The 18,450-nt window shown below is 36.9% G+C and overlaps 1 protein-coding gene and 1 non-coding gene across 3 annotated transcripts in view; both read right to left on the reverse strand.

Moving 5' to 3' along the window:
- Positions 1–1,197: 1,197 nt before the first annotated feature.
- LOC113520163 (putative glutathione-specific gamma-glutamylcyclotransferase 2) overlaps positions 1,198–18,450 on the reverse strand; it is a 40,448-nt gene continuing 23,195 nt past the window's right edge. For both annotated transcript variants that reach the window (XM_052901654.1, XM_052901653.1), the window contains one exon: positions 1,198–2,562. In XM_052901654.1, the coding sequence (XP_052757614.1) occupies positions 2,035–2,562 (528 nt within the window). In that variant the 3' untranslated portion in view covers positions 1,198–2,034. The remainder of the gene's footprint in view (positions 2,563–18,450) is intronic.
- Positions 5,699–5,861, reverse strand: LOC128202211 (U1 spliceosomal RNA). Its single transcript, XR_008253647.1, has one exon. It is a non-coding gene; the product is annotated as a U1 spliceosomal RNA (small nuclear RNA).

An 18,450-nucleotide genomic window follows, 5' to 3' on the forward strand; every position in this document is an offset into this window, starting at 1 on the left:
TCTTTTTTAACGGTTTTAACCTAAGAACAAGGAACATACATAGAAGGAATGATAAAATAAAAACTGTAAATCTAAACTGGATGCCTCCTTTCTTCTTATGCAAATATAATTAGTAAAAAGAGGACGAAAATACACCATCAGTTGCTATTTTTCTCAATTCTTATTAGGCTAGTGTATAGAAAATATTTGATGTGTCAAATATTTGACAATAACAAATCTTAAATTATTAGATTATATATTGGACACAGTTTATGTAGAAAGTATGCAAGCAGGTTGTATCTGAATTTGGTAGGGTTATACAACCGTATAACATTTTCTATACACTAGCCTGCTATGAAGTTTTTATTTTATCATTCCTTCTATGCAATTCCTTGTTTTTAGGTTTTGACAGTCTATGACTACCGCCATGTTTTATAGATACTAGCGATCTTTCTTAATAGCGCACGGGTGGATATAATTTTCGAAAATAATATTTTTTTCTCAAACATACTTGGAAATGTGAGCATTATTTTGACAATCTTCTTAGAGATAAATCAAAATTGCCGTACTGGCCAGATACATGCGGGCAGCGGCCGGCAAAAGTTGTATGAAAATCCATATCTGTCGTGTTTTGCGGCCAAATAAATTACTACGTAAACTCATACCTATCCTGTAATTTAAAAATGGAATGACCTTTTACTTCGAAACATGGCTACCAAGGAGGTAACTAATAAAAAGTTTTATTTAAATTTCGAACGGACTTGCAAATAGAAAGCTGTTTATTGAAAAAAAAAAAACAAAGGAACATTATGGCGCGTAAAAAATTATTATTGTTCGTTATTCGTCATTGAACTCAAAAAATAAAATTGTGTTTTTGATTTCCGCGCATTGTTTGAGAAAAGTACTATACAAGCTTTGGCCACAACTAGGCATTGATGGACTCACGTATGTGTGCTTCGGCTTTGCCTCGGCCCACATTTGCACGTTCGTCCATCAATGCTTCAGTTGCTGGCCGTTGCAGTAATGTACCAATGTTACACACACTTCTACAATTATTTTACAAACTCGTATTCAAGGTCTTGAGTCTGATTATAAAAAATACCGCGTTCCAAAATATTGGACTATTTTTATAGTGTTTTATTATACAACGATAAACTATTTGACACTTCAAGTTATCACATAGTTTTTTTAATTATTTATTTAAAAAAAAAAACAACATTGAATGTTAGGGGCATATAATTCGATACAATCAAATTAATTAAGTTTAACACAATGACACACTTGGATCGACATAAATTTATTATTATACAAACAATAATTAAAACTTAATCTATTTTATACAGCATTAATAAATAATAATACTTGTCAATTACATTATTATTTGGTCTAAATGGTGTCTGTGCGTAAAATATTAACTTACTATGGGTCATTAAGAAAAGTATGCGCAAAATATTTATTGGATCCTACAAATCCTTATTTATACATAAAACAGAATTATTTATATCACAATTTAAAAAAAATAGTCAAAGAAACAATAAAACTATACAAAATAGATTACAATAAAATATTACAAAATTATTTAACTTTGTACAAAGTTAATAACGCGATATCATTATTTGTTTTTTATTGGAATGGCAAACAAACATACGGCCCACCCGATCAAAAGTGATACCTACTCGACTGTCACTTACTGATGTACTCGTAAAGTAAAAAAAACACTTTTGCGAAATGTAAATAAATCCAATTAAATTGTATAATTGTGATTGAATAGAAACGAATTAAAATAAACACACCATAGTAAGTCTTCGATCCCACAGGAAGTCATTTAGCACTCATCCTCTGAATGTTATGAGACTGTGTCTCAAAATCATAACATATCACATTACTATTTATTATCAATTAGTCGAACCTATTGTAACCGTGGAACAATAGATACGCGTCTGTATTTTATCAAAACAAGACTCCAAAACTTTATTATCACATATAGCTAAATAATACCCGAATGCTTAAAAAGTGATAAATCTATCTAGCGCGAACGATCATTTGAAATTTCAATCACATGTTTACACAACGTAGTTTCTTCTCTGGTACCCGGGAAGCGAACTGGAAGCTAGAAGCGACTGGTTTGGCATCCTGCAACGGCAATTCCTGTTTCTCCACCTCACCCATCATACTCTTCAAACATACCTTCATTTCGGCGGCGAGATTCCTCACCAGTCTCTCTAAAGAGAACAAATGATCGTCCAACGCTTCAGGGATTTCATCCCTCATAAAATCGGCTAATCTTAATAAATATTCTACGTTTGTCCCAGATGGTCCGCGGCACTGTAAAATCTGTTTCGCTATGTCCAGGAGAGGAGCTTCACCCAGCCAGTGTCGGTTCTCTGGCACGGCTATGTACATGAGGGCGTCTCTCTTCTCACCAGTTATGTAGTTATTATTTGTGGGGGACAGGATAGGACGGGGATAGAAGTTGACGGTGAAAATTTTGTAGCCACCGAGTTGGCATTCCCTGGTGCTCAAGTAGGGTAAAGCGGCTTTGTCCTCGGCCGAGACTTGGAACGCTTTGCCCCAGGTGATGCCCTGTAACAAAAGATAAATAACTCTTAGTGTAACTAAACAAAGAAATATAAGCGAGTCTTGGTAATTAAGGACTGTAATCCTTTTATATCGATGCGTAATGCAAAATGTATGCATCATGGTTTGCTTGAACTTGATTAAAAATCACTTGAAATTTAAGCGTAAGAAATAACTGTTAATGCAATAAAATACATAATATAAGAGATCCAGCAATTTAATGGTATCTGTTATTTATTTATATAGGCTAAAATATTAAATAGTAGTGAATGTAATGGACACAATTTATTTTATCCATATAATTTTTTATACTTTTGTTAAGAAATTTCGCGACTAGCTCTTGGCCACAACAGAATATCAGTGTTTTGCTCTTTTAAGGGCAAAGCAATAAACTGAGTTGTAACCATTATATAGATAGTTAGGTGCCGGCCGTTAGGTTGTTTGGCACAGCATAACATGACATGACAAATAAGTTACAAATCAGCAATAATAAGATTGTATTTTTGTTATAGATATCTTCAGCTACTTCGAGAATTAAAAGTATCATCACTGAGTTTGTCGGATCAGTTGACAACAAAGAATTACAAACAAATCTATTTTTAAACTTATCAAACCATTGGAAGTAAACGTTCAAAACCTTTTTCATATCGGCATTATATTTGTTTTATCAGCCCGATGTCACTGCTCTATCTTTTGGTGTCAGCCAATAGCGAATAGTGATACGAGCACAACTTTGAGATTGCAAACAGTACAGAATATCAGAATTAATTGGGAAACAGAAATGAAAGACCGTATCTTTAACAGTAGAGAATAGAAGAGACAAAATGCTGGGCCACATTATACGACATGATGATTTTTTGAGCATGTGAGAAGGAAAAATAGAGGGCAAAAGAGGAAACGGAAGATCGACGAATAAATACATGTGACAGATGAAGGAAACATTACGTGTGATGTCGAATAAGGAGGTCAAAGATATGGCCTGGGATAAAGCTGGCTGGAAGATAATGCATTAATTAGTTGCACCGATAAAAGGAAACTCTTAAATAAAAAAAGAAACTTTATTGATATATTGTACTTAGAACGTACAAGCTGATGGCCCACCTGAGTGGGCCGTCAGCTTGTACGTTCTATATTAATTCTAATATTAACAAACATAAGGGAACTTATAGTTGATGGATGGGCAACAGCGTCTCTTGTAAAACATCTGTTGATATTGATGTGAAATCCAAAGCAATGGTTACTGCTATATGTATGTACATAGTTAGCAATGAAATTCTATTCTATTCATCATCAAAAGCCTAACTGCGGTTGCCAACATGTCTGCCAAGCGTGGCAACTACTGGCAAAACCATCTAAAGGGGAGGCCTATGTTCAGCAGTGGACAGTTAACGGATGATACGATACTATCCCCATTTTGGGAGACTCATGACCAACAGTAGGACACGATATTTTAATAAATTATCGCTAGTAAAAGCCGTGTGGTCTCGGCATAGAATAGGCCACCTCTTCCTTTCCCGTGTGTGTCGTAATAGCCGATTAGGGAGGGCGAGGAATGGGCAGCAGCGTCCCACATAAAACATCTCTAAAGCCTACGGTTGCCAATCAGTCTGCCAAGCGTGGCAACTACTGGCGACACCCCCAAGGGGCAGGCTTTTGTTCAGCAGTGGACAGTTAAAGCCTGATTTGATGATGATCATTGCTAATAAATTACGTGATTTATTTATTGTTAGTGCCAAGGATATAGAAGATTAACAGGTGGCTATATAAAACGTGTTAAAATGCTTGTTTTGATGTCAATAGGTATGCCTAACAACAACCGCTCCATTATTTATTATCGTAGAGGAAACCGTTGACCTCGCGTTTAAAAACATAATTATATAATGCTCTTTGTTTTTATATATTAGTAATGTTTTTTCAGTAGGTAGTTATATACACCAAGCATAATATTCGTTCGTATTTTATGCTATTTTATTTCAGATAACTAGTACATTTATAATACTTTTGAAAGCCTACTTAATTCATATATTTAATTAACTTCGAAAAAAAGAGCGTTCTCAATTCGGTTATTTTTTTTTTTATGTTTGTCATAACCTGGAAAATTATTTTTAATCTGAAATATACGCTTACATATTGGTCCTATAGAGATTTTATCAAAATACATGTTTTAAAATACAAATTGTTTTTTTATACAACTTAGAATTGCAAATAAGCTGACGGCCCATCTGATGGAAAGTGGTAGCCGTCGCCTATAGACATGAGCAGCATCATGGACATAACAGTGTACTGTTTCACTCATGATACTTGGTTTAAAATAACTGGTTTTGTCACAATTGAAGTTAGTTTTTTTTGTGTACCACAGTTTAATTATTTCAAGTAACTTATACAAAGTATGATTGGCTTTAGCATAGTAGGAATACCGTGGTTTTACTTGAAGTTAAGAATGCAAGATAATATAATATGTTGACATAAAATAATTAATCAAAAAATTTAGTTATACAACGCGAACAATACTTTAAATTGTTTTACAGGTACACGTATAACTAAGCAAGAGTAGTTGATGTCGTATCTGTGTTTTGGTATAAGCCTCAGATTATATGAATATACTATTTCCTTCAAAATGCTTTACGGAAAATAGGTAAATTTTTTATCCACGTGTTAACTAGGATATCAGATTATAAATTATTACTATAAATAGGGTATATAGGTCGTAATATAACGTAGCTTTTTTTATCTCATTTATATAAAACTGTTTCAAGTATTATTATTGTAATCCTCATACAATATTTAAATTCATTTATATATTTAATTATCATTACCTATACAATTATACAATCAATTTACATTAAAAAAAAAGTAGCCTCATTTGGGGAAATAATTCAATTAGGAGGATTTTTTTAACATTGGCGATAATTCTTTAATGCATAGAATACTAAAAAAAATATTAAAAAAATGAGTCAACTAATTTGACACATGGCTGACTAAACGTTATAATTTAATATATAAACAACTAGATATATGTATGTAAATAAGTAAATAAATAATTACAATAAACAAAACAAAAAAAAACTAGTGATCATATTTATTTATTAATAATATTTAATAGGTCTTGAAAAGCTATTTTAATGTATAAATTATATTTATTAAGGGGACAGCGCGTACGCAGTCCCCACTACCAAAAATTACGCGTCCGAGTTAACCGCATTTGGGTTAATCGCAAGGGTCAGCCCGACCGTAGTGCAATGGAAGGGCCTCGCCCTGGAGGAACCACCTTCGTGATCACGGTATCCCCTACGCCAGGTAAGTATGATTTCAAAACTGTCGCCCAAGCTTATATTCAATCGGCAGCAAATTTTTATAGCGCGTTTCAGAAATACGACAACAAAAACGCCATCTATCGAGAACAAGAGTAAACAATAGTTCCGTACTTTCTATACAAGGAAAGAATAGAGGGCGTAGTGTTTTGTGTTAAAATTTTATTTATGTTGGATTATTGCCAAATATTGCAGATTATTGCAGATATTTGTTATATACATATTACAATTACGAAATACAGTAGAAAGATTTTTTTTTATAGAACGGGTGTTGAAAATATTCGACTAATACGTAAAATTATCATATAAATTATGTTTCGCACCGGTTCAATATCCGGATGGTCTCGAAATAGGTCACGGATATAATGAATATTTGAATATACACGAGCAAGCCAAAAATGTTATGTAGAACACGTGTCGTGATCATTTGTGTATGACCAACGTGACGTTGAAAAATAAAAAATGGAATTGTTTGAATAGAAACAAAGAATTTTTCACCGATTTGTATGATATCTTGTCTTTTTAAAGTGTTTTAACAATATAATTAGAAACTAGGTACATTGATTTCTAAACTATAATTTACAATATTTGTGAGAGGAGACACATGGGACCACATAAATGAAGTCCAAACCAAACTGACCTTCATTACCTACTGACAATACAAAGAGGTTTTACGAAAACTATCATATATACTTACTAATATAATAAAACAGTAACTATATGATATATGTGTGTGGAAGATATTAAAGAAAAATTGTTATGTGAAGTTAAAAGCAATAGAAATCAAAACAATAGTTTTTAGAAATTTTATTTGTCTATTTGCACGTTTATTCCGGCATCAAGTAAAAACAATGGAACTAAATTAACTCCCAGTATCTTTCTGAAGGTCTAACTTAAAATGTTTCATCTCGATACGCCGACTAGAAGTGATCTACGAGTATTTCATTCATTTTCTTACTTCTGAAAACCACGCATACAAAGTAGCGGGCGGAATGCTAGTTTAAAATAATTTAGGACACTTTTAATCGTAATTCCGACAACTGGGGACAACGACTAGCCTTCTGTAGTCACACTGTGTCCGCATGACTAACTCTATATATGTAAACATAAGGTATATAAATCTATATAGTAAGCTGCAAAGAGATGTTTTCAAATAATATGTGCACATACTTGAAAGCAGATCTACGTCTGATCAGGCCATTCTACTTTTAGAATTCTTTTACCGGATTAAAAGTTGACCATTGCCATCATGTTGTAATCATCCAGAAGCATTGCAATGTAATATATTGTTATAACCATGTAGGTCTGGGCATAGAAAAGCCATCTTTTTCTTTCTCTTGGGTGTCGTAAGACGCAACTAAGGGAGCTTATGGTGGGGGGATGGGCAGCAGCGTCTCTCAAAGAAAATCACCAAAAGCTAAACTGCAATTGCCAACCCGCCTACCAAGCGTGGCAATTACTGGCAAAATCCCCCTTAATTGGGAGGTTATGTTCAGCAGTGGACAGTTAACGGCTAATACAACAATACTGTTATAAGCTCAAAATAATTTGAGGTAGGTACAGACATATGAAATGAACAGGTTTTCGGTAGCATAATTTGTAAGTCCTGTTTCTGACACAATAGTTTCAAGCCAAGGCAAACCTGAATGGCTTGAACCTTTTGAATTATTGTCATTGTCATCGATTACTATGGCGAATATATTACTATCAACAATATATTCCCCTGGGACAATACAGAAGCGGAATGATAAAGTGGTTCGGATATGTTGAGACGATAAATAATAATTCATACCTATATAAACAGATTCCTTACGTAGTAAATTCCTTATGTAATAAAAACAAAAGCAATTTTTGAACCAAAATTATTAAAAGACGATTTATTTTCAAATTAGGATTGCCAGAAATCGCCAAGCACATATAAATGTAGAGCCAATTCTTCATCTTAAAATTCAAATCATTCTAGGACAAGTAAGAGATTACACTAATTATCTACTTTTTTTATAGCAAAAAAAAAAAAAATTAAACCAGTCATTGCTTCTTCTGGGAAGCATATAGGCCACAATTATTATATTCAAATGATTAAATTTGTAAGTTTTTTGTGGCTGTAAAATTCAAAAGTCACGTAAAAAGTCAAGTTAGGAGAAATCATCTACACATCTATTTTTATTTTAAAAAATAAACAAAGCACAATCAATTTGAAGAACTAATGATAGAATATGTTATTACATAGTATTATCGGATATTCCAGTAAGTATAGAAAACAAAAACAAATACATTAATGGATGGGTGAGATTAAATTGACAAGTATTGTTATGCGATAACGGTATGTTTGGCCAATAATTCTAAGTACATATAAAAACGTAGTTTATCTAGATCATTTGGTTTTAATATCAACTGTAGTCTGGATTTAATTCAGGTTTGAGAGAAAAACATTTTAGGATAATGTTAGAAACAGACATTGCTTCGGGCCTGATTGGTATCTTTATTTGCATTTTAATCGACTTAAAAAGGTTAAAAAATTAAAAATTCGGTTGTAATTTTATGTTTGTTACCTGATAACTCCGTCAGTTGTAAAACGATTTGGAAATCTTTTTATCTGCAAAGCATAAACTGATTGGTCAGATTGAAATTTTGTCAAAATCTGTTTAATAGTTCAGTTTTTAAATCAATAGATACATAGATATAATTCTTGTTGAAGAATCATCCAATTGACAAATCTTATTACAATACGGCATTAAGGGACCCATTAGACTATTTAATATATTCAGGATGATTGTATAAGTATTATTAGACAAAAAGAAACAAAGTAGAAATGAAAAGTGACTTCAGCAAAGTAATTCAAGCTGTAAAAAATATGTCTGATATCAATATTAAGAATGCGTCAACATTTGCAGGAGAAATTGATGAATTATATAGATATGATCCTATTCTAATCGATAGTGCAACAAGTGATATATATATTTGAAATGGAATATTTTTCATGCACTAAAAAACCGTCGCGTGTCAATATTGTATGTACGATAAAGATAATATCTATCAACACAGCAACAGACTGGGCAATATATGAGGTACTTGAACATTTCAGATCACTTCAGATAGCCAATTTTGATGCAGACTATACGCGATAGGCAGTCTGTAAACATGACGGGGTGCTTTGACCTTTGTAAGTGACAACATATCATAATATAGATTAAAAATTGGCTATTTTTGATATAAATATGTCAATACAAATATATATTATTATCATTATAAGTATTAATGATTTATGTTAGCATCGTACTGTCTAGATAGCTTAGGCTAGGATTTTGTTTCACGTTTTCCTTTTAATATTGTCAGTATACGCTTTGTTCTTCTAATTGGTTTGACAATATTCCGGGAGGAACAGGATACAGTAACCGTGGTAGATTCAATAGATTGTATTTTATTATTTTACGCCACTATTAGAAATAATACAATAACTTCACACCGAAAGTCCTGTAAATAATCATTACTGAATATTTCCAATAATTGGCGTAAAAAACTTAACTGGAAAGTTGCAAAATACCAAATGCGCTCAGTTCGTCTTACGATTGAACCATGTTATGAAATCTTCTAAATATCCTTCGACTTGTTTATGCTTGTGTTCGAAGATTTATTATTTTTTCTTAATGTTCAAAGATAGTTGAGAATCATAAGGCTTTTATAAATAGGGGATATAACTATTCTTTCTCAGATAATGTAAATAATCCATTGATTGGCAATACAGTGGCCGATTGACCGTTTAATAATGAAGTGTTGTTGAACACCGGATAGACATAACACTGGGGAGTGATGAATTATAATAATGACTAAGCATTAACAGATAATTATTGTTTTTAAATATTTGTAATAGTTCGCTGCTGTTAGGAATGAGAAACAAAAATATTAGAGCTAATATCTCGGTAAGAGACCAAGCATCAGAGTCCGAGTTAAAGCTAATAACATTGATGGAGATGTATTTTATGTGTCTCTTCATTGATGCGTTTGTATCAACTGCCAATGAAAGGTGGGTGACGTTATTTGAATTGTATGCGTGTCCGGATATTCTTCGCAACATACAGTCTCAGTGGCTTGATGGATTTTAAGAAATGGTGTGTCATAAGTAGTTGTGTGAGAATACTTGAGAAAAACGAAAAAAATATGCAAAGGCTGGTTTTCTGTAATTTTGCCTTAACTACTTTTAATTTAATTCCTTTTTTATTAATTGTTTATTCGTAATTAGTCACATTTTATAAACAAAATATAGTATATAAAAAAGGAAGTATAAAACAACGTTATCCAATTTTGTCTGGCAGATTCCCCTTCCTTCCAAAAGAACAACTATTAGGAATATTACTATTATTTCTCGTAGAAATCGATGCAAGATAATAAGTGTACCATCTTTCTGGTTATTTATCTTTTTTATCTTTACAAATTCTTTATTTGAAATGAGGCTAAGGCATTGAGTCCCTGACTACTTGTCTACGTGTAATAATTTATCAATAACCTGAGATAATAATAAACTCTTTATTGCGCACAGTAAAGATGTATACAAGGAGTATTTATACAGAATGTGCATATACAAAAGGCGGACTTATCGCTAAAAGCAATCTCTTACAGACAACCTGGCATAAATAATGGATAAGTACAGAGAGAAAGGTAGATGGCGCAAATCAGACATAGTAAATATATAAAAGGAATCAAAGAAAATGCATACTATTCTAAATATAAAAATAAGATTACAATACATAAACATACATATATAATATAAAAAATAATACATAAACATAAATACATTAATATACTAAATAGATCAAGGTAAATCACACATATAGAGACATTATTCCATAAATAATTTAAAATTTTGCACCGCAAAAAGAAATCGTGACTTTGATCGTGGCAAAAGTACATAATATAGTCTGTTTAATCTAAGAACGATAAGTCTGATTTGACAATCGATAGATTTATTATAAGCGACGATTAATTATATATAATCAAAATTGTCGATAATATCCCGTACGATGTCGGTATGTTTGCTTCAGTATCACGCAAAAACTACTGCACCAAATTGGTAGTGGTTTCACAGTTGTATAGGTCCTATTCGTTGGTTTTACTACTAAAATTCATTCGAACGAAGTAGCGAACAAAAACCCACACAAGAACGAGAGATAGAGAGAGATTATTATTATTGTGAAAAGCATAAACCAGAGGGAGACTTTGTACAAAAGTCAACCTCTGTCCCATTCGTGTTTCAACCGTGAAGCAGTTGTGTTTGCATGGCTGTGTTTCAGTTTGAAGGGTGGGATATGGCAGTGAATTTACAGGGTACAGAGGAATAACAGCTGAGTCCTCTGGAATGACAACGTATGGGGGGTATCATGGGCGAAAGAGTATACTCTGTTATGTCCATGGTACTGCTCATGTCTATAAGTGATGGTTACCACTTTCACCAGATGGGCTTTTAGCCATTCTAAGTTGCATAAAAAAAGTATTACTCGAGTATAATGTATTTAAATAGATTGCATTATGGAAAATCGATTTGAGACAATTCGCGGTCGATTCGACCTGCCTGTTTTATACATTGATAATGAATTCTATTAATAATGGACTAAGGAAAGTTAACTTATTATTTGCTTTCAATTATATCAACGGTTATCTGTCCACTGCTGAACATAAGCCTTCCCCATAAGGGGAGTTTTGCCAGTAGTTGCCACACTTGGCAGACGTTTTAGAGATGTTTCAAGAGTGACGCTGCTGCTCTTTCCTTTGACAATTAAGTTTTCTTAGTCGCCTCTTGTGACATCTACGAGAAAAGAAGGGATGATTTTAAATGCAAGACCCATACTACAAAAGGTTACAAATTTTATCGTCGTATTCACTGTTGCATATAACAAAGCTATTTTAGTATCGAACGGCACTGTGTGAACCGGTAAATCGGCGGATGCAATTTCGCATTCGGCCAGTGTGGTATTGTATTGGTATAATATAAAGACTTACAAGGTGTGACGTCACAATCAATGTATTGGAAGTATCTGTGGGACTCGGAATCTTATGCGATCGAAGAGTTTATATTATTATTTGTTATATAAATAAATCTATTACATATTTCACCAGAGGGTGACTTTAGCTACTACGTTGCTAGCTCGCGACAGCTTACACGAATTATTGTTAGTAAATATTATGAATTAATTGCATTATTTAAACCAGAGGCATCACTCACAGCCATGGCTCTGTGTGACTAGGGTTACTTGCCATCACAAAAAAATTGGCAACCAGGACAAGACACGTGAAATTCCCATTAGGAGTCCAGAACCCGGACATTTAAACAGTTTTTTTTAAACATAGTGTAATAACAAACAGTTATAAATGTTACAAATTGCCATTACATTCATTTTCAGACCTTAAAATTAAATGTAGTCATCTTTTATCAACATTTTAAATGTACTCAACAAAACAATTTTATTACAGTTTGTTACGAATTGTTTTAATAATCAGTTAGAATTACGCCCCGTTCGGACGCTCTCCGGATGCCCTCTAAATAAGGACAAATCCGGGGAAACCCGGACAGATGGCAACCCTATATGTGACCGGCACACTAACCAAGTTTTGCGTCATGTCATGTGTGACTCAACTTCATTCATTAATATTTTCAGGACACTGCAAACTACCTACTGCATTTCAGATTACAAGTTTTTCTACTCAAGTGCCAAGTCGGCCTTTTTTTGGTAATCGAATATTTTGATGTTCATTAAAGAATCGAATCCTGACTCGAGTCCGAGGACTGTCATATTTACTCGCATAGATATTCGAGTATTTTATTAGACTAAGTTTTTCTTTTTAATAATGTCTCCGAACAATTTCTTTTTAAACGGTTTTATTTAGCTCGACCTGTACGGTATTTATTTATTTGGGTCAAAATTAGAAATTGGAATTTAAGCACCTTCCCGTTGTCAGATTGATCTGAAATTTGGTACACACATTTCATTTAGATGACAATACAATACAATAAAATCAATAACATTATAAATCTAAGATGGCCGCCGATACAAAATGGCGGATTACATATTTTTCCTTAATCCCCGCAATATGGGTATCAAATGAAAGGGCTACACTAGTAAAACACGATGATTATGTCAAAATTTAAAATTCAAGATGGACGCCGTTCCAATATGGCGGACTAGGTACATATTTTTCCACAACTACCACAATATGGGTATCAAATAATAGGACTACACTGAGACACCCAGACACTAGACACTCGGACACTAGACACTCAGACGCTAGACCCTCAGACACTAGACACTCAGACACTCAGACCCTAGACACACAGACACTAGACACTCGGATACAAGACACTCAGACACTCGACACTCAGACACTAGACACTCGACACTCGACACTCGACACTCGACACTCAGACACTAAACACCAGACATAAGACACTCAGACATTCGACACTCAGACACTAGACACTAGACACTCGTCACTAGACACTCGACACTCGACACTCGACACTCAGAAAATAAACACGAGACACTAGACACTCAGACACTCGACACTCAGACACTAGACACTCGACACTCGACACTCGACACTCAGATACTAAACACTAGACACTAGACACTCAGACATCCAGACACTAGACACTCAGACACTGGACAATCGGATACAAGACACTCAGACACTAGACTCTCAGACACTTGACACTCAGACACCCAGACACTAGACACTCTGACACTCGACACTCGAAACTCGACACTCGACACTTGACACTCGACACTCGACACTAGACACTCAGACGCTAGACCCTCAGACACTAGATACTCAGACACTCAGACCCTAGACACACAGACACTAGACACTCGACACTAAACACTAGACACTAGACACTAGACACTCAGACACTCGACACTCAGACACTAGACACTAGACACTCGACACTCGACACTCAAATACTAAACACTAGACACTAGACACTCCGACACTCGGATATAAGACACTCAGACACTAGATTCTCAGACACTTGACACTCAGACACCCAGACACTAGACACTCTCAATGACACTCGACACTCGACACTCGACACTCGACACTTGACACTTGACACTCGACATAGACACTCAGACGCTATCAGACATAGATACTCAGACACTCAGACCCTAGACACACAGACACTAGACACTCGGATACAAGACACTCAGACACTAGACACTCGGACATTAGACACTCAGACACTAGACACTCGACACTTGAGACTCGACACTCGACACTAGACACTCAGACGCTAGACCCTCAGACACTAGATACTCAGACACTAGACACACAGACACTAGACACTCGGATACAAGACACTCAGACACTAGACACTCGGACACTAGACACTCAGACACTAGACACTCGAACTCGACACTCGACACTCGACACTCAGACACTAAACACCAGTTTATATATACACTCAGACATTCGACACTCAGATACTAGACACTAGACACTCGTATATAGTCGACACTCCACATACTAAACTCAGACACTAAACACTAGACACTCGACACTCAGACACTCGACACTCAGACACTAGACACTCGACACTCGACACTCGACACTCAGATACTAAACACTAAACACTAGACACTAGACACTCAGACATCCAGACACTAGACACTCAGACACTAGACACTCGACACTCAGACACTCAGACACTAGACACTCGACACTCGACACTCGACACTCGACACTCGACACTCGACACTCGACACTCGACACTCGACACTCAGATACTAAACACTTGACACTAGACACTCAGACATCCAGTGTCAGACACTGGACACTCGGATACAAGACACTCAGACACTAGACTCTCAGACACTTGACACTCAGACACCCAGACACTAGACACTCTGACACTTGACACTCGACACTAAACACTAGACACTAGACACTAAACACTAGACACTAGACACTAGACACTAGACACTCAGACACTCGACACTCAGACACTAGACACTCGACACTCGACACTAGACACTCAGACACTAGACATTCGAAACTCGACACTCGACACTTGACACTCGACACTCGACATTCGACACTCGACACTCGACATTTAGACACAAGACACTCAGACACTCGACACTCAGACACTAGACACTAGACACTCGTCACTAGACACTCGACACTCGACACTCGACACTCGACACTCGACACTCGACACTCGACACTCAGATACTAAACACTAGACACTAGACACTCAGACATCCAGACACTAGACACTCGACACTCGACACTTGACACTCGACACTCGACATTCGACACTCGACATTTAGACACAAGACACTCAGACACTCGACACTCAGACACTAGACACTAGACACTCGTCACTAGACACTCGACACTCGACACTCGACACTCGACACTCGACACTCGACACTCGACACTCGACACTCAGATACTAAACACTAGACACTAGACACTCAGACATCCAGACACTCGACACTCGACACTCGACACTAAACACTAGACACTAGACACTAGACACTAGACACTAGACACTCAGACACTCGACACTCAGACACTAGACACTCGGATACAAGACACTCAGACACTAGACTCTCAGACACTTGACACTCAGACACCCAGACACTAGACACTCTGACACTTGACACTCGACACTCAGACACTAAACACCAGACACTAGACACTCAGACACTCGACACTCGACGTCACTCGACACTCGACACTCGACACTCGACACTCGACGTCACTCGACACTAGACACTCCGACACTCGGATATAAGACACTCAGACACTAGACTCTCAGACACTTAACACTCAGACACCCAGACACTAGACACTCAGACACTCGACACTCGACACTCAGATACTAAACACTAGACACTAGACACTCAGATATCCAGACACTAGACACTCAGACACTGGACACTCGGATACAAGACATCAGACACTAGACTCTCAGACACTTGACACTCAGACACCCAGACACTAGACACTCAGACACTTCGGATACAAGACACTCAGACACTAGACTCTCAGACACTTGACACTCAGACACCCAGACACTAGACACTCTGACACTCGACACTCGACACTCAGACACTAAACACCAGACACTAGACACTCAGACACTCGACACTCGACACTCGACACTCGATACTCGACAATCAGACACTAAACACTAGACACTAGACACTAGACACTCAGACACTCGACACTCAGACACTGGACACTCGACACTCGACACTCAACATTCAGATACTAAACACTAGACACTAGACACTCAGACATCCAGACACTAGACACTCGACACTCGACACTAAACACTAGACACTAGACACTAGACACTCAGACACTCGACACTCACACACTAGACACTCGGATACAAGACACACAGACACTAGACTCTCAGACACTTGACACTCAGACACCCAGACACTAGACACTCTGACACTCGATACTCGACACTCAGACACTAAACACCAGACACTAGACACTCAGACACTCGACACTCGACGTCACTCAACACTCGACACTCGACACTCGACACTCGACACTCAAATACTAAACACTAGACACTAGATACTCCGACACTCGGATATAAGACACTCAGACACTAGACTCTCAGACACTTGACACTCAGACACCCAGACACTAGACACTCAGACACTCGACACTCGACACTCAGATACTAAACACTAGACACTAGACACTCAGACTTCCAGACACTAGATACTCAGACACTGGACACTCGGATACAAGACACTCAGACACTAGACTCTCAGACACTTGACACTCAGACACCCAGACACTAGACACTCAGACACTCGACACTCGACACTCGACACTCGACACTCGACAATCAGACACTAAACACTAGACACTCAGACACTCGACACTCAGACACTGGACACTCGACACTCGACACTCGACACTCAAATACTAAACACTAGACACTAGACACTCCGACACTCGGATATAAGACACTCAGACACTAGACTCTCAGACACTTGACACTCAGACACCCGGACACTAGACACTCAGACACTAGACACTCAGACACTAGACACTCGAAACTCGACACTCGACACTTGACACTCGACACTCGACACTCGACACTCGAAACTTAGACACTAGACACTCAGACACCCAGACACTAGAAACTCAGACACTAGACACTCAGATACAAGACACTCAGACACTAGACTCTCAGACACTTGACACTCAGACACCCAGACGTTAGACACTCAGACACTAGACACTCGACACTCAACACTCGACACTTGACACTCGACACTCGACACTCGACACTCGACACTCGACACTCGACACTCGACACTTAGACACTAGACACTCAGACACCCAGACACTAGACACTCAGACACTAGACCCTCGGATACAAGACACTCAGACACTCAGACACTAGACACTCAGACACTAGACACTCAGACACTAGACACTAGACACTCGACACTCGACACTCGACACTCGACACTCGACACTCGACACTCGACACTCGACACTCGACACTCGACACTCGACACTCGACACTCGACACTCGACACTCGACACTCGATACTCAGACACTAAACACTAGACACTAGACACTCAGACACTCGACACTCAGACACTAGACACTCGACACTCAGATACTAAACACTAGACACTAGACACTCAGACACTGGACACTCGGATACAAGACACTCAGACACTAGACTCTCAGACACTTGACACTCAGACACCTTTTTGGCCTCAGTTCCGTCGAACCCAAATGTACGAAACAGATATATCATCAGTTTTAATTGACTTTGGCACAGACGGCATGCACGTAATTTACCCTAAAGCCATACAGTTTCCAAAAAATTCAATTATGGTACGGCTGAAAAAAGGATGTTGCCCTTAGTTTTGTCATGAGCATTCACCGTCCATAAGATGCAGGGCAGCACCGTCGACCATGCAGTAGTATATTTGGGCTCAAAATGGTTTGAGGAAGGACAAGCATACGTGGCTCTAAGTCGAGTCAAGTCTCTGGAAGGGCTATGTATTGAGGAATTAAATTGTACTAAATTATCAGGTAAGAAACCATATAATAATGATGCACTGAATGAATTAAATAGAATGAGGAATATTTGGTAAACAATTTCACTAAATACTAAAAACAAGAAAATAAAAATCGGTAAAAAAACTTTTAAGTTAAACGGTTTTATTTTATGTGCACTGAAAACTACAAAATAAATAAATAGTTACTTACCTATCAACCTACGTAGGTGATCTCGGTCATTAATATCTCTGATGGTAGTGGTTGTCATAACATGAACCATGTCAGCGGCCGAAAGGCAGTTCATGAGAGAACACTAACACCAGGGTTTGCTTGGTAGGTAAACTAAGCAGCCCACACTATAACAAGTAGGTATTTTGACCTTCTAGTTCAGAAATATTTTAGTACTAGGCAGAATAGCTTTTAGGCATATTAGACTAAAATAAAAACGTGGGGCCCATTAACTATTTCTGTATTATTTTATACTATACTAAGTGTGGATTGCATCGACTTATTATAATCGTCATCATCATCATC

The sequence above is a fragment of the Galleria mellonella genome, unplaced genomic scaffold, assembly GCF_026898425.1.
Source record: "Galleria mellonella isolate WM207_F2 unplaced genomic scaffold, CSIRO_AGI_GalMel_v1 utg7813, whole genome shotgun sequence".
In the NCBI taxonomy this organism is placed as follows: domain Eukaryota; kingdom Metazoa; phylum Arthropoda; class Insecta; order Lepidoptera; family Pyralidae; genus Galleria; species Galleria mellonella.